Source organism: Eucalyptus grandis, chromosome 8 (assembly GCF_016545825.1).
Source record: "Eucalyptus grandis isolate ANBG69807.140 chromosome 8, ASM1654582v1, whole genome shotgun sequence".
NCBI classification, from domain to species: Eukaryota; Viridiplantae; Streptophyta; class Magnoliopsida; order Myrtales; family Myrtaceae; genus Eucalyptus; species Eucalyptus grandis.
In genome coordinates, this window is record NC_052619.1 from 69,460,350 (window position 1) to 69,485,607 (window position 25,258).

Genomic DNA, 25,258 nt, shown 5'->3' on the forward strand with positions numbered 1-25,258 from the left:
TAATGTGGCGTGAATTTCTTTTTTACTCATGTCCACTCATGAATTAACAAATGTCCTATTAAAAATTGTGTCTTGAGTTTGAGTCCATTGATTAAACATGATACAAATTGAGTTAGACCAAATAAACAAAATTCAACTTGCTCTTTGATTTTGTTTGAACCTGCAAGGAGAAAATGATACTACAAGTGTCATAACTTTTATATGCCACTCACTGGAGTGCCATAATTTTTTTTTTGGGGATTCCTTAAGTGTCATAACTTATGTACGGTGCTCACTTTTTTCCTAATCACTTGAAGGTTATATAATTTTTCAATTAATCACTTGAAGGCCAAGATATTTTAAAAAGCTCACCACAAGTGCTACATTAAGTCAGATTTCTTACACTTAGATGACCATTTTTTAAAAGTTATAGTAGTGATCAATTCAAAATTATAGCGCTCAAATGAATGTTTGTTAGAAGTTATGGTAGTTAAATGGTCGAAAAAATGTGACGGTAATCAAGTGAACATCATGTTGTCGAGAACTACACAAAATTGGGCATTAATGGGGACTATCACACTTCACATCGTGACGGGTCTTGATTCTTCTTGACCATTTTTGATGATTATACTTGTGTTACTTGGGTTTTCCTCATGCAATTCAAGAGTCAAACATTTTCTACTTTGTCGAATTTTTTTATCTCTCATAAAAAATCAATTCGATAAACATGTCCAAAGGATTCGCACAGATAATGGACGAGAATTTTTTTCTGCGGAATGTGCCTCTTTCCTATCTTCTTGAGGAATTATACATGAGAGTTCACGTACTTACACACCCCAACAAAATGGGATTGTTGAATGCAAACATCGTCACCTCTTAGAAGTAGCTCGAGCCCTAAAACATCAAGCTTCTATACCAGAAAAATTTTGGGGCGATTGTGTGTTCACAGCAGCTTACCTAATCAATCGCATGCCAACTAGAAATTTCGAAGGATGGACTCCCTTTGAATTGCTTTATTGAAAGCAACAAGTGATTGATCATCTTTGAGGTTTTGTGTGTTTGTGCTATGTGAAAGCCCTAGGGCCACGAATTAAGATGGATTCTCGTGCTATGCAGTGTATTTTTATGGGATATCCTTCTCTGCAGAAAGGCTATTGAGTCATGAAGATTTCTACAGGACATTTCTTTGTGAGCAGAGATGTTATCTTTCACGAAGACGTTTTCCCATTTCAAGAAGCAGCATCATCATCCTCAAGCTCAAAATTTGATCATCAACTTTTCTTATCAGAAGAAGATTTATTTGTCTAACCTCAGTATGTACTCATTGCACTAGAACACCATATTTCGATCCCACCAGGTGATTCAAACCCAACCGATGACACACCAGTTTTCTCACCTAGAAAAGATTCTTCATCCAATTCCTCAATGATTTCTTCACCGATGATTCACCAGAGGCTATCTCTCGCATACCAGCAAAGCCAAGAATTGAGTAGCCTCAACGTTCTGGACTATCTACTCAACCCCTATATGGAGAAAAGATTATATTTGTCCTACGCTGGATTCTTCAAGTACACAATATCCTGTATCTTCTTATGTTTTGTTTAGTCGGCTATCACCAAAACACATGTACTGCATTAGTAGAATTTCTAAAGAGCAAGAACCGTCTTCTTATTTTGAGGTAGTATGTGATCCCAAATGGCAAAATGCACTGGAGCTAGAATTGAAGGTTCTTCATGAAAATCATACTTGGGATATTGTTCCACTACCCACCGAACAAAAACCTATTGGCTACAAATGGGTTTATAAAATTAAGTTCAAGGTAGATGGCTCCATTGAACAATAGAAGGCTCGTTTGGTAGCAAAGGGGTTCATGCAACGGGAAGGTTTTGATTATCATGAAACATTCTCTCCTGTGGCTAGAGAAGTCACTATTCGCTCTTTCTTGTCTATTGTTGCCTTTCACAATTGGCCGCTCCATCAAATGGATGTTCATAATGCTTTTTTACATGGAGATTTGGATGAAGAAATCTATATGGAGCTTCCACAGGGATTACGCAGCCAGGGGGAGTCTCGTGTATGTCGTCTCCGTAAATCCTTGTATGGACTTCAATAGGCTTCTAGGCAATGGTATGCCAAGTTCACTACTGCATTAACCGACGCAAGATTTCAGCATTCCAGACATGATTATGCCCTGTTCACATGGACTAAAGGTACTTCGTCCATTTTTCTCATAATATATGTTGATGACATACTTATCAAGGGAAATAATGAGCTGGCTATTGCAAAATTCAAACTTGAGTGCCACTTTTCACATAAAAGACTTAGGGCCTCTTAAGTATTTCCTTGGCATTGAAATAACTCAATCTGACAAAGGAATATGTCTTAGCCAACGAAAGTTCATTCTAGAAATAGTCTCCGAAGCAGGATTGTCAGGATGTAAACTAACAGTTATATCGATTGAGTCGAATGCAAAGTTGACGACACATGAGTATGATGTGAGCTTGTCTTCACCTATTGAGGATCCATTACTCAAAGATCCATTAGGATATCAACGGCTTGTTGGGAAATTGATTTATCTCACAATGACAAGACCGGATATATGTTATGTAGTGCAAATGCTTAGTCAACTCATGCATAAGCTGAAGCAATCTCATATGGATGCAGCGCTGAAAGTTGTGAAATACTTGAAGGGATGCCTAGGACTTGGCATTTTTTTGTCTCGAGATTGTGACATGAGAATGACAACATATTATGACACGGACTATGCTACTTGTCTGATGACAAGAAGGTCCATTATTGATTTTTGTATCAAATTGGGAAAATCACTCATCTCATGGAAAACAAAGAAGCAGTCAACTGTATCAATGTCATCAGCAGAATCAGAGTATCGAGCTATACGAGGACTACTTTCAGATTTCGGAGTACAAGTCAATGGATCCAGCAATTATTCTATGATAATGATGCTGCACTCAAGTTATCAGCTAATCCTATTTTTCATGACAGGACTAAGCATATAGAGGTCAATTGTCACTTCACTCGGGACAAGATTCGGGAAGGGATCATAACAACGTGAGGAATTGGAACTGTTGAGCAACCTGCAGACATCTTTACCAAGCCACTGTGCCAAAGATAACATGCATACCTATTGAGCAAGCTAGGTGTCCTCGACATATACAGGCCACCAGCTTGAGGGGGAGTGTTGGAAATATGGAAATACCAATTCTGAGTATCAATAATTGATTCAGTTAATCGGTAATTAGCTTGGTAAAATAGGACATAGAATCATTATGTAAATCACTGTATATTTCCTTATTTTTTCTTTCCTATCTTATTCCCTCTCTCTAGTATTATAAGTGGAGGATTATACATGTACAAGAGATATACAAAAACACGTAATTACACTTTTCCTCTCTATTCTGCTTCACTTTCTGTCAACATAAACTTTTCTTTGGCCAAAGAATAATATCCACTATTTTTTATTGGCCGGTCATCTATTTTAAAAGTTGCAACCGAGTTCTTCATATATTTCTTATCATTTGAATAGTATTGTAGGATTTGTTTCTTATTGAGTGAATATCATTACTTTGATTTTGTTCCTCAATTTGAGCTTGCAATAAAAAATTATACAAATCTCAAAAAAGAAAAATAGAGTAAAAATGAAACCATTTGAGGAAGTCCATGGTTTCCTGAAAAGTTTCTTGTGGCCCATATTTGATAGTCACTCCGTCATTTCACGGAGGACGATCGCTAAGCTTTATTCTTTTTTTTTTGGCTTGCCTTTCTAATTCTACTAACAGAAGAAAATATTCACCGGTTGGCTAATGTGGCGTGAATTTTTTTTTTACTCATGTCCACTTATCAATTAATGCATGTCCCGTCAAAAATTGTATCTTGAGTTTGAGTACGTTGATTTAACACAATCCAAAGTGAGTTTGACCAAATAAACAAAATTGAACTGTTTCTTTGATTTTTTTTTTTTTTTTAAAACTTGCAAGGGAAAATGATACTATAAGTGTCATAACTTTCATATGCCACACAATTGAGTGCCATAATTTTTTTTTTTATTCCTTGAGTGTCATAACTTATGTACGGCTCTCACTTGAAACCATTACTTTTTTTTTCTTTGTGATCACATGGAGTTTATATGACTTTTTAATTAATCACTTGAAGGCCACAACTTTTAAAAACGTTCTCCGCAATTTTTTAAATGTTATAGTACTTAGTGATCTATTCAAAATTATAGCACTCAAATGAATGTCTTTTAGAAGTTATGGTAGCTAAGTGGTCGAAAAAAAGTTACGGTATTTAAAAGAACATCGTGTCGTCGAGAACTTCACAAAATTGGGCATTAATTAATGGGATACACAAGTTTGTCTTCTTTTTGTTGAATTATCTTCAAGCTCCGTAACAACATTTAATGAAGAGCATCCATTTTAGCATTATATCAGTACAAAGGAGGGGCTTGTGACTGAGTATATATAGGCCTATTTGGTTCGGCTTTGGGGAAATGATTTTGAGAAAATGCAAATACCTTTAGGCCAAAAGGATTTTTGGAAATGCTATTGTGTTTGGCAAATTGTAATTCTAAAGTGCATTGGAAGATAGCTTTGATTTAAATACCGTTTGGTAAAACTTAAATTTGTAAAGGGCTTTTATTAATTCTTTTTTAAAAAAGAATCAAAATTAATTCAATAGAGTTCAGCTGCCAGCCAACCACCGGTGGCCAAATCTGCCCGCTAGGCAGCCTCGCCTGAGGTCTCGCAACCTCAGGTGCCACCAAGTGATGATTGTCTGAGGTTGAGCGACCTAGGTGGTGTTGCCTGAGGTCACGTGACCTCGAGGCGGCTGTTAGCGAGGACAAGCAACCCCTCAAGTGGCGGTCATCATTTTTATTATGTGAATATTATTACTTTGATTTGTCTCTGAGTTTGAGCTTGCAATAAATAATTATACAAATCTCAAAAAAGAAAAAAGAGAAATAGAGTAAAAATGAAACCATTTGAGGAAGTTCATGGTTTCCCAAAAAATTTCTCATGGCCCATATTTAACTATCGCTTCGTCATTTTACGGAGGATAGTTGACTAAGCTTTATTCTTTTTATCTTTTGGCTTGCCATTCTAATGCTACCAATAGATGAAAATATTTACTGGTTAGCTAATGTGGCATGAATTTGTTTTTTTACTCATGTCAACTTATCAATTAACACATGTCCTATTAAAAATTGTATCTCGAGTTTGAGTCCGTTGATTTAACACGATCCAAAGTGAGTCCGACCAAATAAACAAAATTCAACTGCCACTTTGAATTTGTTTGAACCTGCACGGGAAAAAGATATCACAAGTGCCATAACTTTCATACGCCTCTCACTCAAGTGCCATGATTTTTTTTCGATTCCTTGAGTAGCACAACTTATGTATGGCATTCACTTAATGCCATTACTTCTTTTTTTTTTTTTTTTTTTTTTTTGCAATCAATTGAAGGATATATAACTTTTCAATTAATCACTTGAAGGCCACAATTTTTTAAAAACGTTCCCACAAGTGATATATCATGTCAGATTTCAAATACTTGGATGAACACTTTTTTAAAAGTTACAGTACTTAGTGGTCAATTCAAAATTATAACACTCAAATGAATGTTTTTAGAGGTTGTGGTAGTTAAGCGGTTAAAAAAGTTACGGTATTCAAATGAACATCATGTCGACGAGAACTTCACAAAATTTGGCATTAATTAGTGGAACACACAAGCTTGTCTTCTTTTTCTTGAAATATCTTCACGCTCTCTAACAACATTTAATCAAGGGCCTCCAAAAAGATTTTGGAGGCCCTTGATTAAATGTTGTTGCACAGCGTGAAGATACTTCAATGTGTGTCCCCCACTAATTAATGCCAAATTTTGTGAAGTTCTCGATGACACAATGTTCACTTGAATACCATAACTTTTTTTCTATCACTTAACTACCATAACTTCTAAAAAAAACATTCATTTGAGTGCTATAATTTTGAATTGAGCACTAAGCACTTAACTACCATAACTTATGTATGGCGCTCATTTGAAGCCATTATTATTATTTTTTTTTTTTGTGATCACATGAAGTTTATATGACTTTTCAATTAATCACTTGAAGGCCACAACTTTTAGAAAGGTTCTCCGCAAGTGCTATGTCATATCAGATTTCCAACACTTGGATGAACATTTTTTTTTAAAAAGTTATAGTACTTAGTGATCTATTCAAAATTATAGCACTCAAATGAATGTCTTTTAGAAGTTATGGTAGCTAAGTGGTTGAAAAAAAAGTTATGGTATTTAAAAGAACATCGTGTCGTCGAGAACTTCACAAAATTGGGCGTTAATTAATGGGATACACAAGTTTGCCTTCTTTTTGTTGAATTGTCTTCAGGCTTCGCAACAACATTTAATGAATAGCATCCATTTTAGCATTATATCAGTACAAAGGAGGGGCTTGAGATTGAGTATATATAGGCTTATTTGGTTCAGTTTTGGGGAAATGATTTTGAGAAAATGCAAATACCTTTAGGCCAAAAGGATTTTTGGAAATGCTATCATGTTTGGCAACTTGTAATTCTAAAGTGCATTGAAAAATAGCTTTGATTAAAATACCGTTTGGTAAAACTTACATTTGCAAAGGGCTTTTATTAATTCCTTTTTAAAAAAGAATCAAAATGAACATTGTGTCGTCGAGAACTTCACAAAATTTGGCATTAATTAGTGGGACACACAAGCTTGTCTTCTTTTTGTTGAAATATCTTCACGCTCTCCAACAACATTTAATCAAGGGCCTCCAAAATCTTTTCGGTCCTGAAAAGATTTTGGAGGCCCTTGATTAAATGTTGTCGCAGGGCGTGAAGATATTTCGACAAAAAGGAGGCCCTTGATTAAATGTTGTTGTACAGCATGAAGTTACTTCAATGTGTGTCCCCCACTAATTAATGCCAAATTTTGTGAAGTTCTCGATGACACAATGTTCACTTGAATACCATAACTTTTTTTCTATCACTTAACTACCATAACTTTCTGTTAAAAAAAAAAAAAACTACCATAACTTCTAAGAAAATATTCATTTGAGTGCTATAATTTTGAATTGATCACTAAGCACTGTGACTTTTAAAATATGTTCATCCAAGTGTTGGAAATTTGACACGATATAGCACTTATAGAGAATGTTTTTAAAAAATCACAGCCTTCAAGTTATTAATTGAAAAGTTATATAAACTTCAAGTGGTTGGAAAAAAAAAAGTAATGGCATCGGCATTGTACAAAAGTTATAACCCTTGAGGAATAAAAAACAAAAACAATTATGGCACTTTAGTGAGTGGCAAATGAAAGTTAAGACGCATATAGTATACTTTTCCCTTGTAGGTTCAAACCAAATCAAAGAGGCAATTGAACTTCGTTTATTTGGTCGGACTCACTTTGGATCATGTTCAATCAACGAACTCAAACTCGAGATACAATTTTTAACCGAATATGCGTTAATTTTTAAGTGGATGTGATTAAAAAAGAAATTCACGCCACATTAGCCAACTGTTGAATATTTCCTTCTGTTGATAGCATTAGAAAGGCAAGCCAAAAAAAAAAAAAAAAAAAACAGGGAATAAAACTTAGCTGACCATCCTTTGTAAAATGACGGAGTGACAGTCAAATCGGGCCACAAGCAATTTTTGAGGAAACCATGGACTTCCTCAAGCTTTATTGCAAGCTCAAATTGAGAAACGAATCAAAGAAATAATACTCACACGATAAGAACGGCAATCGCCGCCTGGGTCGTGCGACCTCCGGCAGTGTCACTTGGGTCGCTTTACCTCAAGTGACTGCCACTTGGGTCATGCGACCTAGGGCATTGCCTAAGGTCCCGTGACCTTAGGCAAGGCCCTGCAGCTAGTGGCCAAATGCGATTGGTCAGCGGCTAAGTTATGCTGGATTAATTTTAATTCTTTTTTTAAATGTTTTTATAAGAACCCTTTGCAAATGTAAGTTTTATCAAAGGTATTTAAGTCAAAGCTATTTTTGAATGCACTTTAATATTACAATTTTCCATACACGATAGCATTTCGGAAAATTCATTTACCCAAAGGTATTTGCATTTTCTTAAGGTCATTTCTCCAAAGTTGTACCAAACAGGTCTGTTGACACCTAATTTTTATCTTTCAAGTAGTATATTAAAAAAAAAGAGAGAGAAAAATCAAAACCAAATCAAAAATCAAAATAAAAAATTTTAATTATTAATTTTCCTTTAAAAAAAGAAAAAAAAGAGTCGTGCGGGTCCGGGTCGGGTCGAATCCGGCCTTAGCCCGACCCGGCCCTTTTTCCTTCCCCCCCGCATGGGCACTGGGCCCAATCCCTCTCCTCTCCTTTTTCTTTTTTCTTTCCCCTTGCGCGGCCCAACCCTCTTCTTCCCTCCGACCCGGTCTGCCCATTTTTCTCCCTTAGCCGCTTTCTGCACGGGGAACCGGTGAAGATGAAAGCAGAAAGCAGCCGTCCGCCTAGGGAAATGGCGAAGCCGAAAGCAGGGGCAGCCAGGGCAGAGGAGACATCATCATCTCGCGGGGCAGGCGAGCGTGGGAATGGGGAAGAGAGGTCAGAGCCGGCTGGTAGAGTCCGGCGGGTTGGGGGAAGCTGAGGGCACACGCGCGCGAGTCGGAGGATCGAGAAAGGGAGAGATCTGGAGAGGGGAGAAAAAAAGTGGAAAACACACTAGGGGAAAAAATAGAGAGGGGAACGAGAGAAACACAGAGCAAAAAGGAGGGGGAACTCACCGAAGCCACCGCCGTCAACGCGTCTCCCGATTGCTACAACCGTTGCCTACGCGTCTCCCGATTGTTGCTACCGCCGCTAACGCATCTTCGGGCTGCCGTTGCCGTTGCCATCGCTGCTGCTACCGTAGACGTGTCTCCAAGCTGCAATTCCCGTCGGAACTTAGGTTGGCATTTCATCGAATACCTGGTGTGCATTTTGAGCTCGAGTTGGCCGGAGTTCGTTCCGTCCGTTTCGGGCAAGCTCTAGCCTCCGTAGGTCCCCCTTAGGTTCCTATTTGTTGTTGGTTATTTGCTGGTCACCGCCACCGCCGCCTTGAATCCCCATTAGGTCGAAAGCCGCTTAGTTCGTTAGTGCCCATCACTTGTTCGCCGCAATGCCCAAGTGAACTCTCCCTTGCTATTTCCTCTGTGTAGAGTCCAGCTAGTCCCTTAGTCACCGGAATGCTGCCGCCGTTTGCCTGAAAGCCGGACCGTGTCCCTTCGAACGAAGGTGGCACTGTCGCCACCCCAATCGGATCGTCGGTGCCCCTCGCCCGTCTTCCCCGCCGTCGCAGCTCCCTGGTCACGACTAAGTAGTCGCCGACCAGGGGAGCACGGGCCAAGCTAGGCCAAGTCCCGCGACTTGGCCCGCTTGGTCTCCTTTGGTTGCGGGCCCACTACCCGGAATCAACTTGGGCCGTGGGCTTGCGAGTGAATTTTTTTTTTTAAAAGGACTTGGGCCCTCGGATTGGGCCCAAGTCCGGGTTTGCCCTCAAGCAAGCTGGTCGAGCGGACTCGACCCGTCTTGCTCAGCCGAGCCTAGTCGGGTCGGACCACCCGGTCGCTCCAAAAAAAAAAAAAATCATTTAAAAAAAGAAAACAATTTCGAAAAAGTAAAAAAATATTTTTAAAAAATATTTTTAAAAAATAAAAAAAAAATTAAAAAATTAGAAAAAACTAAAAAAATTTAATTTTTTTTAAAATTAAAAATTTTAATTAAAAAAGTAATTAATTTTTTTTTTTGAAAATCAAAAAGTGATGGGGTTTGGTTAGGAATTGCTATGTTTTGCATTTTTAGTGTAATTAGACTTTTATTACTCGTATATTAATTATGTTGCATGTTTAATCTGCATATCTAATTATGTTTAATTTTATTGCAATTAGGATCTTGATGGCTATGATTGTTACTTTAATGATTGCGCACCCGCATGATCACCTTACATGTTAGTGGATAAGCATAAAATCAATCCAAACTGCTTTACAAAAATCATTTTGTTAAAATGAACAATATTAGGTACCGAAAGGGCACTAATTGGCTAATTAGTGTAATCAAGTCCCCGACTCTAGATTCTCTGGTTGTGTAGGAAGTGAGGCACGCTCCCATGCCTCACTTGGTTTCTAGCTGACCCCAATAAGCTAGTGGCGACTCATTTTTTGCAAAATCCCTTAAGAATATCCCAATGTCATGCGGGGTATGGGCTTGGGAGAGCCGCGTTTGATGATGGGCCTTAGGCCCGTCCTTTAGGCAATACCCCTAAACCTGATCCCTTCCCCCGATGGTAGGTCGCGACAGCTTGGCGACTCCACTGGGGATTCGGTTTTAGACCTTAGAGGACTTAGGCCAAAATTAATCTTGTTCAAAAATATTTTTGTTTAGCAGTGAGGATCTCAGGTACATCCCTAACATTAAAGGTGTTAAATGTTTTTGTAGAATGAGAGGTATAAGGGGAAGTGTTTGCTCACCTTTGTCATGTAGGGAGATGTAGGAATGTATGGTTTACTTTTTTTGTATGAAGTGCTGATTGCTTATAAATTATCATGCCTGCATCCTCTGCATTGCACTACACCATAGCACACACAACTTGCCGTTGGACCTGGGCCACATAGGATCACTTAGGATGGTGTTGAGGTGGATACCACTCCGACTATAACCGTGTAATATGAGTCGCCCACCTTAACCCCGAAATTTCTTTCTTCATGTCGAAGGTGCCCACCTCGATCTGCAACCATGTGACACGGGTCGGTTCTTTGACAAAGTCGGAGTCATGGGTAACCCGACCTAGCTGCGACCTTGCTGGTTCAGTCCGGTGATCCCATGGCTCCATTTTGAGCTGTCTAGAGTAGAAATCGAACCACCGCCCATGCGCATGTCTATGGCAATGCTACTCAATGAATAAGGTAAGTTTTTCAAAATTCTTTCCTGAGCAATTTATTTATCCATTTTCTTTTTGGTCGGTCCATGACAAATTAGGTTTGTCGTAATTTTGGTTGGCATACGATGGGGGTACCGGAGCTTCACATTTTTTCCACCCCAAGGCCGAGCTCCGTACATGATGGGATGGACTGGATCTGACTGGCTGTGATTGGGTGCGATCTTATGTCAGACGATTACTCCCCCTATTGGAGATAAAGTCTCATTATGGTGTCGTGCGAGCGTTAGCACATATTTGGTGCCCCGCAACTTGCACGTTCATATTCGGTGATCATGAGCTCACTCTAACCTTGGAGGAATACAGTATTGCCATTGGAAAGCCCTTAGTGTCGGAATTGGTTAGCCCACCTGTAGGAACTGAGCATGCATCGACCTTATCTGAGTTCCTTAAAGTTAAGGAAGATGATGTGAGAAAAGTTTTGAAAGCCAATCGCAAAACCTGCCCATTTTCATTTTTAAATGAGCATTTTCAAAATGCCTCATCTTTCCAAAAGAATAAGATATTCCTGCTAGATTTCTTCGGGTTTGTGATATTCCCACATTGTAGAAATGCTATTAGCCCTTCCGTAGCGTGGGTAGTTCATGAAGTGTGTATGGGAAAGGATTTTGTTAATGCTATCTTGACTGAAACTTTTCTTTCGCTTACTCGTTTTAAAGAAAATAAAAACAAAGTTTTCCATGCTCCTCCTGCACTCTTGCAAATTTGGTTTTTCTCTCACATTAAGGGGTTCGGTAGCTTGATGACTGTGAGCGACATTTCTGACTCTAGCCACCCTATCCTAAAGTTTAGAGATAGGAAAATTTTTTCCCCTGATTATCATTATTCTAAGTGGCTAGTTTTTATGACCAACCCTGGACTTGAGGATTTCCAATGGCATGCCAAATGGCTTTGAGTTCAAGAAGCACGGTTCGTGTGTGGGCTTACTAGACCTATTCCTTTGTTGGGAATCACTAGAGTCACCGAATATTACCCGGCTCAAGTCATCCGTTAGTTTCAAGAGATTCAACAGCTTCCGCCGGCGATCCAGGAGGACCCGCTCAGGATAGACTTCCCTGACGGATGCCAAGACCATGAAGACTCCGTCGTGTTGGTCAAGTCGATGTGGGATATGTGCCACCCCCGGAAGTTGATATGGCTTGAAGAAGAGTTGGAGGGGCAAGAGAAGACATATTATGCCTCGAAGGAGTACATCCTTAGGCACAAAATCCCAGAGAGCCTCCGCCCGAAGATTCCTGAAGTGCCATTGAAGATCACCCACCGAGCCAAGATCAAGCGCCTCAAGAGGGAGCTCGAGGAAGCCGAGGAGTGTGCTTCGAAGTTAACCCGAGTTAGTGGAGCTGCCACAAGCGAAAGCTGTCCTCATTAGTTAGATTGAGTCAAGCACAATATGTAGCAGGACCATATTCACATACGTTGCAATATTAAGGAGTTTCTCTTGAGTCTTGATGTTGAAAATTAGGAGTTAGGAGAATGTCTTTTCGTCTTTGAAATAGCTTTGTTGTTTAAGGGTTTTTTTTTTTTTTTTGCGTTTTTTCTTGTATCATGTGGCAACCTGGCTTTTAATGAAACGAGCAAATTAGGGCGATTAGATCTTTATCGTGGGCCGACCACCTAATTATTACTTGTACTTATATATGCTTATCTACCTTTGCTTTAGGTACTAATAGATCGATTGTCTTCTATTGATTGTTGACACGGCCAAGCGAAGATCCCCGATTTGCACGCGCGCAAAAGTCAGAATGGAGAACGATGACACCAACGTGCGCATGGCCAAGATGGAGGACCAGCTGGCCCAACTCACCGCAATGATGCTTGAAATAAGTCAGAAGCTTAAAGAGCCCCCTGCTGTAGCTGTCATTGGAACATCCACTCCTACGTTATCAGGACATGCTTCCCCATCGACGGGAGGCACGCACGTTGCTGATCTTCTCGGGAAAGAAATTGCCGGAGAAGCTCATTCCGTCATGCCAATCATCGTCAATTTGGATCCTCCTCCAAAGGAAAAATGTTTGGCAAAGATGGAGGAGCGACTATGTGTCTTGCAAGGTTACGAGCTGAAAGGAGCTGATAGGTTATCTCCATACACCAAGACGAGCTTTCCTGAGAATTTCCAAGAGCTTGAGTTCACAAGAAAGTATGACGGAACGGGATGCCCAAGGACCCACCTTAGGTATTACATGAGGAAAATGGCTCACTACGCTGACAATGTACCATTCCTCATACACACATTCCAAGATAGCTTGGAAGGCATTGCCCTGACGTGGTTCATTGCACTGGACATTGAAGAATTCATTAGTTGGGACGATTTAACCAATGAGTTCTTGCAGCAATACCGGTTTAACACCGAGCTCGCCCCCACGAGGGAAGAGTTGACTCGTATCGAGAAAAAGAGGAATGAGTTGTTCAAGGCCTTCGCACAAAGATGGAGGACTATGGCCTCACAAGTGAAGTCGGTCTTGAATGAGAGGGAGATGAAGCAACTGTTCCTCAAGACATTGCCCTTTGAATATTTCCAAGGGTTAGTGTTCTCGGGTTGCCAGACATTTTCACAACTAGTTGAGGTGGGTGAAGGGGTCGAGTGGGCAATGGTTGAGGGAAAGTTTTCAATCGGAGGCACGAAGAAATTCCTTGCAAGAAAAGATAAGGAGGCCGCAGTTGAAGTAGCGCTTGTGCAAGGGCCGCCTTTCCCTTAACCGTCCGCAACACCCGCGCACAAGTCTATGATGGTTCAAGGTAGCTCATCACGAGCATATGATAACAACAAGAGGCCCTTTTGAAAGGAATTTTCCCCACTACCACGCCTGCTGTCAAAGCTTTTGTCCATGCTCCTTGAAAAGAGGATGGTTGCGAAGGAGGTGCCAAGAGACAATCCCCCGAGGTTCGCCAATTTCGATATGACCAAGACCTGTGAATACCACATGGGAGAAGTGGGGCATGATGTAGATAATTGCAATGTGCTGAAATATAAAATTCAACAGCTTCTAGACAAGAAGATCTTGACTTTCAGGGAGGCTTAGCCTAATGTGCAACAGAACCCCCTATTAAATCATGCAGGGGGAGTGAACTCAATTTCCGAGGACACGTGGGCGAGTCAACAGCCTCTAGTGGTGGATGCTTCCCAGTTGTATGAGTCCTTAGTGCTAGTGGGATACTATGGAGGTCAGGAGGATGCGACCCTAGAAGAAAAACTAAACCGCGTCCGCAGGATGGTAGCCATGGGAATAATTCGATGCAGAGAAGAGGAAGAGAGGGTCGTAATCGTGATAATGCCATCGTCATTCTGCTCATCTTTATGCAACTTTGCTAGTATGTCTCGAGCGAGGAAGGTTATGCTTGGGATTTTGAAGACCCTAGCTTTGTACGAGGAAGGGGTGATAGCTATGATAACCCTAATGGTGATTGAACTATCTGATGAAGAGCCCGCCGACGATATCGAGACGGGAATCGCTGAACCCATGGTGATCGACCTTATGATTGAGGAGATGTCAGCAATCAAAGTCACGGGAGGGAACGCAACGCCGATCACGATTGAATTGCCTCCCTAGGAGAAAGATGGAGTGATAATGCTAGAGTATCCTCCCATCCCAACGCTGTACCTTGGGGTTATGGAACAAATGAGGTAGATGCTGTCACGCGATTAGGCCGCTGTTACGTACCTGATAAGGGAGTAGAAAAGAAGGCCGTGACCAAGGAGGAGACAAAGCAATTTTTGGCTGTAGTAAAGTCCAGTGAGTTCAACGTGGTGGATCAACTTCGAAAGTTGCCAGCTCAAATCTCCCTCTTGGAATTATTCAAATCTTCCGAGAAGCATGGGGATATCTTGCTGAAAGTCCTTAATGAGGTGCACGTACCAGAGTCAATCGATGAAGTCCAATTGGAGGAGTTTGTTGGGGCCGTTCTACTGAAAGACCAAATCTCCTTTACTGATGAAGATCTTCCTCCCGATGGTCCTAATCATACCAAAGCGTTACACATCTCGGTGAAGCATGAAAGCACTCTTGTTTGTAGAGTATTGATCAATAACGGTTCGGTGCTCAATATATGCCCGTTGGCTACTCTCCACCATCTTGGCATTGATCTTGGGAGAATCCATACTAGCAAGTCAATCGTGCGGGCTTTCGATGGGATGAAGAAAGAGGTGATAGGGGAAATTGAACTTGAGCTGCTGATTGGCCCTGTACTTATCCAAGCCGTGTTCCAGGTGTTAGATATACCAAGCGCTTTTAATTTTCTGCTAGGGAGGCCATGGATCCACACAACGGGTGTTGTTGCCTCTAGCCTCCATCAGAAGGTACGATTTGTGGTGAACAACAGGCTTATCACGGTCCATGGAGAACCCGACTTCAAGATCTACCACGAGACAACCATCCCCTATGTGGAGCCTGAGTATACCGAGGAATCCAGCTTTCAAACCTTCGAGCTGGTATCTATGGTCCATGTGCCTGTAGGGTCCTTCACAAAGGCTCATAAATTGTTTAAGTCGGCCATAGCTACGGGAAAGGTTATGCTGGCAAGCGGGTGTAATCCTGGAGAGGGCCTTGGATCACACGGTCAGGGTGTGCGAAAGCCCATTTAAGCTCATAAAAACTCGAAGAGGAGAGGCCTAGGATATGTTGAGGGGCGAGAAGGTCGTAGCGAGCAAGGTGGTCGTGGCAACCGAGGGAGCCGTGGAAGGTAGAGAGGCCGAAATGCCTGAGGAGGCCAAGGTGGGTATAGAGATTGGAGTGAACGTAGTGCCCAAATCGAGGAGGGTGAGGGCGATCAAGGCCCGTTTCACCCGTTGTTGGAAGAAACGTTTTCAGGATTTCCAAGGATGTTATTTGAGGAAGAGAGGGACATCTATGGTGTGACTGAGCTATTCAAGGAAGACGTCATAGGCACCATCCTGGCATGCGAGGAAGCTGAGTCCTCTGAAGTCATGGATGTCCCTTCAGAGTAGGGCGGTTCTCGTCTAGCCTAGTATTTTGTTTTATGTCTTCTCCCCTACGTGGGATCTCGTAGTTTTTCTTTCTTTATTTCCCGTTTATGTCATTTGTAATGTGAGCTATGGTCAACCCGATCATGTGCCGTTGGTCGAGGGTGGTGTGTGTTAAAATATGGCCTTATTTTTCCTTATTTAATAAAATAGACACATGTTTTATTAAGGACATGTGGAGGCACATCAAACTAGTCCTATGGTGGTCATTGAGGCCTAGGTCTCCACATGCTCCCTTCTTTGACTGCCTTACAAGGACGAGGAAATCCGAGGATATGAGGATGAGTTCTTGAAACTTTTACAAAAATACTTCAAAAATTCTTCGGAAAACGACATGCATCATCTTTATTGTTGACATTGCTCTAACTCATCTCATCGCATCTTAGGCATTACATTATGCATAATCATAATGCATATGACTCGGATGTGCATGAAGAAAGTCTCTCAGGTTTCGATGACATCGGCGATGGCGATCAGAAGGGGATTGAACGCGAATGGAATCGACATGAAGGATCGAAGCCGTTGATAGAAGAACGAACAATCACCATAAATTTAGGTGATGCAGAGAATGTCAGGGAAGTAAGGATCGGGGCATGTCTCTCAGAGTCAGAGGCGAAAAAGACAACTAATATTTTGAAAGAATATCAAGATGTGTTCGCCTGGACATATGCCGACATGCCGGGATTGGACCCCGAAATTATGGAACATGCTTTGCCAACAGATCCTGATATGCCACCCAAGAAGCAAAGACTCAGGAGAACTAAACCAGAGTTGTCCAAGAAGATCGAAGAAGAAGTAATGAAGCTGCTGAAAGTAGATTTTATCGAGGTAACACGTTATCCTGATTGGGTAGCAAATATTGTACCTGTAATGAAGAAAGATGGGCGAATCAGGGTATGTGTTGACTATTGTGATCCAAATCGAGCAAGCCCCAAAGATGATTTTCCACTCCCGCATATCGATGTCTTGGTTGACAACACGGCAGGATTTGAGTTATTCTCTTTCATGGACGGTTTTTCTGGATATAATCAAATCTGTATGAAGAAGGAGGATAGGAACAAAACATCATTCATAACTCCTTGGGGAACTTTCTACTACAAAGTGATGCCTTTCGGTCTAAAGAATGTTGGGGCAACGTATCAAAGGGCCATGGTCACGTTGTTTCATGACATGATGCACACGAAGATCGAGATATACGTGGATGATATGATTGCAAAGTCAAGACAAGGTGAGGACCATGTTGGAGTCTTGCAAAAACTGTTCAAACGTCTTCGGAAATTCAAGCTATGTCTCAATCCCACAAAATGCGTTTTTGGGACGAGATCGGGGAAGCTGTTAGGGTTCATGGTTAGTAACAATGGCATAGAGATTGATCCATCAAAGGTTAAGGCTATTTGTGATTTACGATCCTCGACCACCACCAAGGAAGTCCACAGCCTGATGGGGTGGCTCAATTATGTGGCGAGGTTCATTTGTCAGTTGTCTGAAACAACGAAGCCATTCTTCAAGTTCCTGAAAAAGAATGCAAAGATTGAGTGGGATATCAAGTGTCAGGGTGCCTTCGAGAAGATAAAACACTATCTCACTCACGCACCAATCTTAGTACCCCCTCTCCCTAAAATTCTCCTAATTTTGTATTTGACCATACATGACGAATCATTGGGAGCCATGTTAGCATAGAAAAGACCAAATGACGGGAGATAATGCGCGATATATTACTTGAGTAAGAAGTTTACCGTTTCCGAGATGAACTACACATAAGTTGAGAGAACTTGCGTGGCCTTGATTTGGGTTTTGCACAGGTTGCGGCAATACACACTCAATAACTAAATCTTGTTGATGATCGAAAATGATCCCATTAGGTACCTCTTGGAGAAGCCGGCACTGGTTGGCAAGTTGGCCAATGAGCAAATCTTAATTTCAGAGTTTGATGTTCAAAGCCTGGGGCAGAAGTCCATTAAAGGTCGCGCCATAGCAAACATGTTGGCAGAAAGTTCCGAGAGGTCCAGGGCATCTGATGAGGGTAGTGATGCAGAGGAGCGAATTTTACTTGTATCAAGCGACAAATGGACGATGTACTTCGATGGTGCAATTAATTTAGCTAGGTCGGGTACCAGGGCAGTTCTTATCTCCCCATATGGTCAGCACTACCCTGTTGCCGCTAAATTGATGTTCCCTTGCACGAATAATATTGCCGAATATGAAGCGTGCATTCTCGATCTCCAAGCTGCTATTGACATGAAGATCCGAAAGATGCAAGTTTACGGTGATTCAACCCTTATCATCTTACAGACTAAAGGCGAATGGCGAACACAAGATTCTAAATTGATTCCGTATCATGAGTTCCTGGGGGAGTTGACGGAAGAATTCCAAGAAATAGCATTTGAATACTTGCTAAGGTCTCAAAATCAGTTCGATGATGCCCTAGCTACCTTGTCTTCAATGTTACAAGTAGCTGGAGGCTTGGACATTGAACCATTAAGAATTGAAATCTTTAGGCGCCCAGCTTATTGCATGACGATTGAGGAAGAACCGGATGGACAGCCTTGGTACCACGACATCTTGAAGTATTTGCAGAATGGTGAATTCCCCGAAGGAAGTGAAGCAGCAGACATAAAGCATTTAATAAAGTTAGCATTGAAATTCTTCGCCAGTGGAGATATCCTCTACAAAAGGTCCTTCGACTCGACATTGCTAAGGTGTGTCGACGCTAAAGAAGCCGACCGTTTGATGAAGGAGATACATGAAGGGGAGTGTGGCCCCATATGAATGGACACTTCTTGGTGAGAAAGATCATGTGACTCGATTATTATTGGTTGACCATGGAGTCTGACTGCATTCATCATGTACAACGGTGTCACTAGTGCCAGATTTATGGAGATAGGATAAATGCCCCTCCAAATGAACTTCACCAAACGTCTCAACCCTGGCCCTTTTCAATGTGGGGAATTGACATGATTGGGCCCATTAACCCCAAAGCTTCAAATGGGCATCGATTTATCCTGGCGGCGATAGACTATTTTACCAAGTGGATCGAGGCCAATTCGTATGTTAATGTTACTGCCAAGAATGTGGAGAAGTTCATTCGACGCGACATTGTCGCTCGTTACGGGGTGTCGGAGGCGATCATTACCGACAATGACACTAATTTGAACAACAAAGTCGTAGATGGTTTGTTTAGTGAGTTTCGAATTAAGCATTTGAACTCATCACCGTACCATCCTCAGATGAATGGAGTAGTGGAGGCGATGAACAAGAACATAAAGAAAATCTTATAAAAAACTGCCGAAAATTATCGTGATTGGCACGATAGACTCCCTTACGCGCTAATGGCGTATCGAACTTCTATCCGCACCTCCACAGGGGCAACTCCTTTTTCACTCGTGTATGGGATGGAGGCAGTCTTGCCTATTGAAGTCGAAGTTCCTTCTCTAAGGGTCCTTTCCCGATCTACGCTCAATGAGACTGAGTGGATGCAACGAAGGCATGAGCAGTTAAACATGATCGATGAGAAGAGATTACAAGCTGTATGTCATGGACAATGCTATCAGAGACGAGTTGCAAAAGCCTTCAATCGAAGGGTGCGTCCTAGATACTTTGAAGTCAATGACCTGGTGCTGAGGAAAGTGCTTCTGATTATACCAGACCCTCGTGGAAAATTCACACCGAACTACGAAGGGTCGTATGTCATTAAGAAGATTCTGCCTGGTGGTGCTTTGATTTTAGTTGAAATGGATGGCAGTGAATTGCCTAGACTTGTAAACACCGATGCAGTCAAGAAAAACTTTCCATGATTGAAATCAAGGTCGAGGAGCCACTTCATGCACAATCCGAGTCTCATGGCATTATACATACATCATAGATATTAGACATATGTCACATACACGCATATCTATTTGTGTTTCAAGCACCTTGCCGTTCGATGAGGAAATGGCGGAGGGAAGAGTTGATTCAAGGATCCATCAAGTCTCTGCATGAACGGTTGAATATCTTTTTTTCCTAAATGAGAGGCAAGATGCGATATCAAAATAAATAAATAAATAAAAGAGCATGGCATCATTCGTATGACCTATTTCGATGCAACTATGCGTGCTTTGTATCGGTGACCCTCGAAAAGGGGAGCTCGTCAAAATAATTTTATTCGGGTAAAAAGGTGAAACGTTAACCATGCCAAACAAGAAGTGCTTAGGATGAAGAAAGGCAAGCCATTTCCAAACACATTCTTCAAACACTTTTGAGAATTGAGTAAAAGCGACCTTCTCTTAGGACGGATGATTCATTCACATTGAGCACAAGGATTGAAATGATAAAGGCATTTTCTTCACCAACCCCAAGTATTACACTAATCTCTTACTACCCCTGTGGGCAGAGCAAAGATGATCATTCAAAATACCCCTATCGAGGACAACCCTACATTAGGGCAGCATAGGAGGTTACGGTCGTGTTGCAGAGCGAAATATTGAGAAAGATTCTAGTACTTTCACTTGCATCAATCTTTTGGTGGTAGCTTCAGAGGAATTCTCATAAGAGCTTGACTCATCCCAATGTGAAGAAGAGCATTTCTTTCTCTATCCAAACATTGATACTTGTTTCTTTAACCAATTTGAGCCTGATTGTTCATTTCTGAACCCCCGAGCAGTGATCATCTCCCTTCACTAGAGCAAGGCATAAAAATTAACCAAATACGATTGACATTTACGAGAAAACGAGAAAAGCATCTCGAAATTCGTAAGAGCTCCAAAAGGTCACAGAGCAAGAAGTTCGACGAATTAGGGGGGGCTTGAAAAAAACAGTGTGCCTGATAAAAGCAAGGCTAATGCCCGTCAAGAAAAAGAGCCAAAAGGCTGCATCTTATGTGAAAAATTATCACAGTCCAAGTGCCTGCAAAAAAAAAAAGGAACCAATTAAAAAAGCTATTGCCAATGCAAAGAAAGATAGAAAAATGGGCAAACCTTCCATGCAGAAATGATTAGTTAAGGGACTTTTGAGATGCCTTGTATTTCAAAAAACAAATGATTTAGAAAGATCAACTGACCTGGTCACGATGCCATGATGATCACCGACTCTTAAAAACCCTCTTGAAAATTTTAAGCATTTCGAGCCTCTCCCGAGCCAACATCACAACCCTCTCCCGAAGTCTCTTCTGATTGGGATGGTTTGAGTGAAAGTGAGAATGCCACAAAGAAGCTATTGTTTGAAGGAGTGGAAGTAATTATATCTTGTCTTATCTTCTAAGTTCTCGACTTGTAAACTCAATGCAGATAGCGATAAATGTTCCTTTATTGGCCTCAGAGCAACAATTCCTTTATGTAAGCCTTAATCGAGCCTATATTTACAGCCTTTTCAAAAGACATTTTTTATCGATCAACTTGTGCTCATCACGAATGTTTCTGAAAACCTTTGACATGGGTTATGTGAGATACCTTCTGCAATCAGTTACTTCCCACGTAAATAGATGGGATCAAGCAGCTATGTTATCGAGAGTGTGTGAAAAAGCCCTTTTCTGATGAAGGAGCTCTAGTTTGGCATGCTCAATGAACCTTTTTTTTTTCACGAATAAAAATCGTTTTGATAAGAACTTGTCTCCTGGAAAATTTGATGATTAATGATACATCCCCTAGCAAGATGACAATTTTGCGCTACATGATGCTAATTGACATCGAATGTTTTCTTTAAAGCAGTCGAACTTAGCTTGATTAACTTGTTTGATTAATGTTGTAATATTGTCAATACGTCTCTTGATGACGTCCCTAATGACATTTGCTCAAGTTAAGTTTGACAGGATTCCTCAGTGAAACCATGCAGTTTTCACAAGGTTCGTGGGTCTATCCTTAAACCACAAGGTTCGTGGGTCTATTCTTAAACCACACGGTTCGTGGGTCAATCCTTAAACCACACGGTTTGTGGGTCAATCCTTAAACCACAAGGTTCGTGGGTCAATCCTTAAATCACAAGGTTCGTGGGTCTATCCTTAAACCACACTTTTAAAATGTTCATGAGTCTATTTTTAAACTGCGATTTTTTCAAAAGGTTTATGGTCAACCTTAAATCATGTTATCTACAAAGGTTCATTGGTTTCCCTCAAATCATGCATTTTCAACCCGGTCGAAACCCGTTGTTACACGGGGAGACCTCATTCCTCTCGTCCTTCCTATGACATGGGGTGCTTTGTAGCCCAGAGAGCTTTTGTAGCCCGGAGAGCTTTGTAGCCCGGAGTCCTTCTTCCTATGATATGGTGTGATTTGTAGCCCGGAGAGCTTTGTAGCCCAAAGTCCTTCCTATGATATGGTGTGTTTTGTAGCCCGGAGAGCTTTATAGCCCGGAGTCCTTCCTATGACACTGTGAGCTTTGTAGCACGGAGAGCTTTTGTAGCCCGGAGTCCTTCTTATGACACGGTGTGCTTCGTAGCCCGGAGAGCTTTGTAGCCCAGAGCCCTTCTTCCTATGACACGGTAAGCTTTGTAGCCCGGAGAGCTTTATAGCGCGGAGTCCTTCTTCTTATGACATGGTGTGCTTTGTAGCCCGGAGAACTTTTGTAGCCTAGAGAGCTTTGTAGCCCAGAGTCCTTCCTATGACACGGTGAGCTTTGTAGCCGAGCTTTTGTAGCCCAGAGAGCTTTGTAGCTCGGAGTCCTTCTTCTTATGACACGGTGAGCTTTGTAGCCCGGAGTCCTTATGACACGGTGTGTTTTGTAACCCAAAGAGCTTTTGTAGCCCGAAGAGTTTTGTAGCCCGGAGTCCTTCTTTCTATGACACAGCATTCTTCTGTAGCCCGAAGTCTTTCTTCATCTTATTGACAAGATGCGTTTCCATAGTTATGAGTCATTTTCCGTCAACCTGATGCGTGCTTATGCACCTAGGGTCTTTCTATCGCCAAAATAATTTAGGTGTCTCATGTTTTTGATTGCAACCTCTTCGAGGCTACATTCAAAGAGAGGTAGCTGTTGACACCTAATTTTTATCTTTCAAGTAATATATATATATATAAAGAGAAAAAATCAAAATCAAAATAAAAATTTTAATTATTAATTTTCCTTTAAAAAAAAAAAAAAGAGTCGTGCGGGTCTAGGTCGAGTCGGATTCGGCCTTAGCCCGACTCGGCCCTTTTTCATTTATTCCCCCCGCATGGGCTGGGCCCAATCCCTCTCCTCTCCTTTTTCTTTTTTCTTTTCCCTCGCGCGGCCTAGCCCTCTTCTTCCCTCTGACTTGGCTTGCCCCGTTGTCTTCTCCCTCAGCCGCTTTCTGCACGGGGAATCGACGAAGATGAAAGCAAAAAGCAGCCATCTGCCTGGGGAAATAGCGAAGCCGAAAGTAAGGGCAGCTAGAGCAGAGGAGACAACATCATCTCGCGGGATAGGCGAGCGTGGGAATGGGGAAGAGAGGTCAAAGCTGGCTGGCAAAGTCCAGCGGGTTGGGGGAAGCCGAGGGCACACGCATGCGAGCCAAAGGATTGAGAAAGGGAGAGATCTTGAGAGGGGAGAAAAAAAGAGGAAAACACACTAGGGGGAAAAAACAGAGAGGGGAATGAGAGAAACACAGAGCGAAAAGGAGGGGGAACTCACCGAAGCCACCGCCATCGACGCGTCTCTCAATTGCTGCAACCGTTGTCGACGCGTCTGCTGATCATTGCTACTGTCGCCGACACATCTCCGAGCCGCCGTCGCGATCGCCGCCGCTGCCGCAAACATGTCTCTAAGCTGCCATTCCCGTCGGAACTCAGGTTGGCATTTCATTGAAAACTTGGTGTGCATTTTGAGCTCGAGTTGGCCGGAGTTCGTTCCATCCGTTTCGGGCGAGCTCCAGCCTCCGTAGGTCCCCCTTAGGTTCCTGTTTGTTGTTGGTTATTTGCTGGTCACCATCGTTGCTGCCTTGAATCCCCATTAGGTTGGAAGCCGCTTAGTTCGTTAGTGCCCATCACCTGTTCGTCATAATGCCCAAGCAAACTCTCCCTCCCCGTTTCCTCTGTGTAGAGTCTAGCTAGTCCCTTAGTCACCGGAATGCTGCCGCCGTTTGCTTGAAAGTCGGATCATGTCCCTCCAACCAAGGCGGCACCGTCACGACCCCAATCGGATCATCGGCGCCCCTCGCCCGTCTTCCCGGCATTGCAACTCCCAGTCGCGACGGCGATCGGCGACCGACTGGGGAGCATGGGCCGAGCCAGGCCGGGTTTGCGACCCGCCCGCTCGGTCTCTCTTGGCCTGCGAGGCCCACCGCTCGAATCAACTTGGGCCGTAGGCTTGTGAGTGAATTTTTTAAAAAAAAAAAAAAAAAAGACTTGGGCCCTCTAGATTGGGCCCAAGTCCGGTCTCGCCCTCAAGCAAGCCTGGTCGGGCAGACCCGACCCGTCTTGCTCAGGCTGAGCCTGGTCGAGTTGGACCGACCCGGTCTGGTCCCAAAAAAATCATTTAAAAAAAAAAAAAGAGAAAATAATTTTGAAAAAATAAAAAAAATAAATATATTAAAAAAATTAAAAAAATTAATTAAAATTTTTTTTAACTAATTTTTTTTTTTTTCGAAATCAAAAAATGATGGGGTTTGGTTAGGAATTGCTACGTTTTGCATTTTTAGTGTAATTAGACATTTATTTGCTCGTATATTAATTATGTTGCATGTTTAATTTGCATCTCTAATTATGTTTAATTGCATGTGTTTAATTTTATTGCAATTAGGATCTTGATGGCTATGATTGTTACTTTAATGATTGCGCACCCACATGATCACCTCACATGTTAGTGGATAAGCATAAAATCAATCCAAACTGCCTGACAAAAATCATTTTGTTAAAATGAACAAGATTAGGTACCAAAAGGGCATTAATTGGCTAATTAGTGTAATCAAGTCCCCGACCCTAGATTTTCTGGTTGTGTAGGAAGTGAGGCACACTCCCATGCCTCACTTGGTTTCTAGCTGACCCCAATAGGCTAGTGGCGACTCCTTTTGTGCAAAATTCCTTAAGAATATCCCAATGTCATGCGGGGTATGGGCTTGGGAGAGCTCGCGTCTGATGATGGGCCTTAGGCCTGTCCTTTAGGCAATACCCCTAAACCTGTTCCCTCCCCTCGAGGGTAGGTCGCGACAAGGTCCTACGTAGGCCTTGTTTGGTTAAGCTTTGGGAAAATGACTTTTGAGAAAATGCAAATACCTTTGAGCAAAAGGGATTTTCCAAAATACTATCATGTTTGGAAAATTATAATTCTAAAGTGCATTGGAAGATTGTTTTGGCTTAAATGCCATTTGGTAAAACTCATATTTGCAAAGGGATTTTATTAAAAAAAATAAAATCAAAATTAATCTGATAGAGTTCAACCGCCGGCCAACCGCCAATGGCCAGATCTGG

At 41.8% G+C, this 25,258-nt stretch overlaps 1 protein-coding gene across 1 annotated transcript; it reads left to right on the plus strand.

Annotated features, from left to right (window-relative positions):
* The first annotated feature begins 17,072 nt into the window (after positions 1 to 17,072).
* LOC120287482 lies at positions 17,073 to 18,692 on the plus strand. The gene is made up of 2 exons (XM_039300294.1): positions 17,073 to 17,470; positions 17,786 to 18,692. Exons 1-2 carry the CDS (start codon positions 17,073 to 17,075, stop codon positions 18,690 to 18,692), a joined length of 1,305 nt encoding a protein of 434 aa, XP_039156228.1.
* Positions 18,693 to 25,258: the final 6,566 nt, after the last annotated feature.

What these genes read in the sequence shown, in the direction of transcription:
- LOC120287482 (XM_039300294.1), top strand. Translation starts at nt 17,073, where the DNA reads ATGGTCACGTTGTTTCATGACATGATGCACACGAAGATCGAGATATAC. An exon ending in AAGATTGAGTGGGATATCAA is followed by an intron (nt 17,471 to 17,785) that starts GTGTCAGGGTGC and finishes TGATCCCATTAG; the next exon opens with GTACCTCTTGGAGAAGCCGG.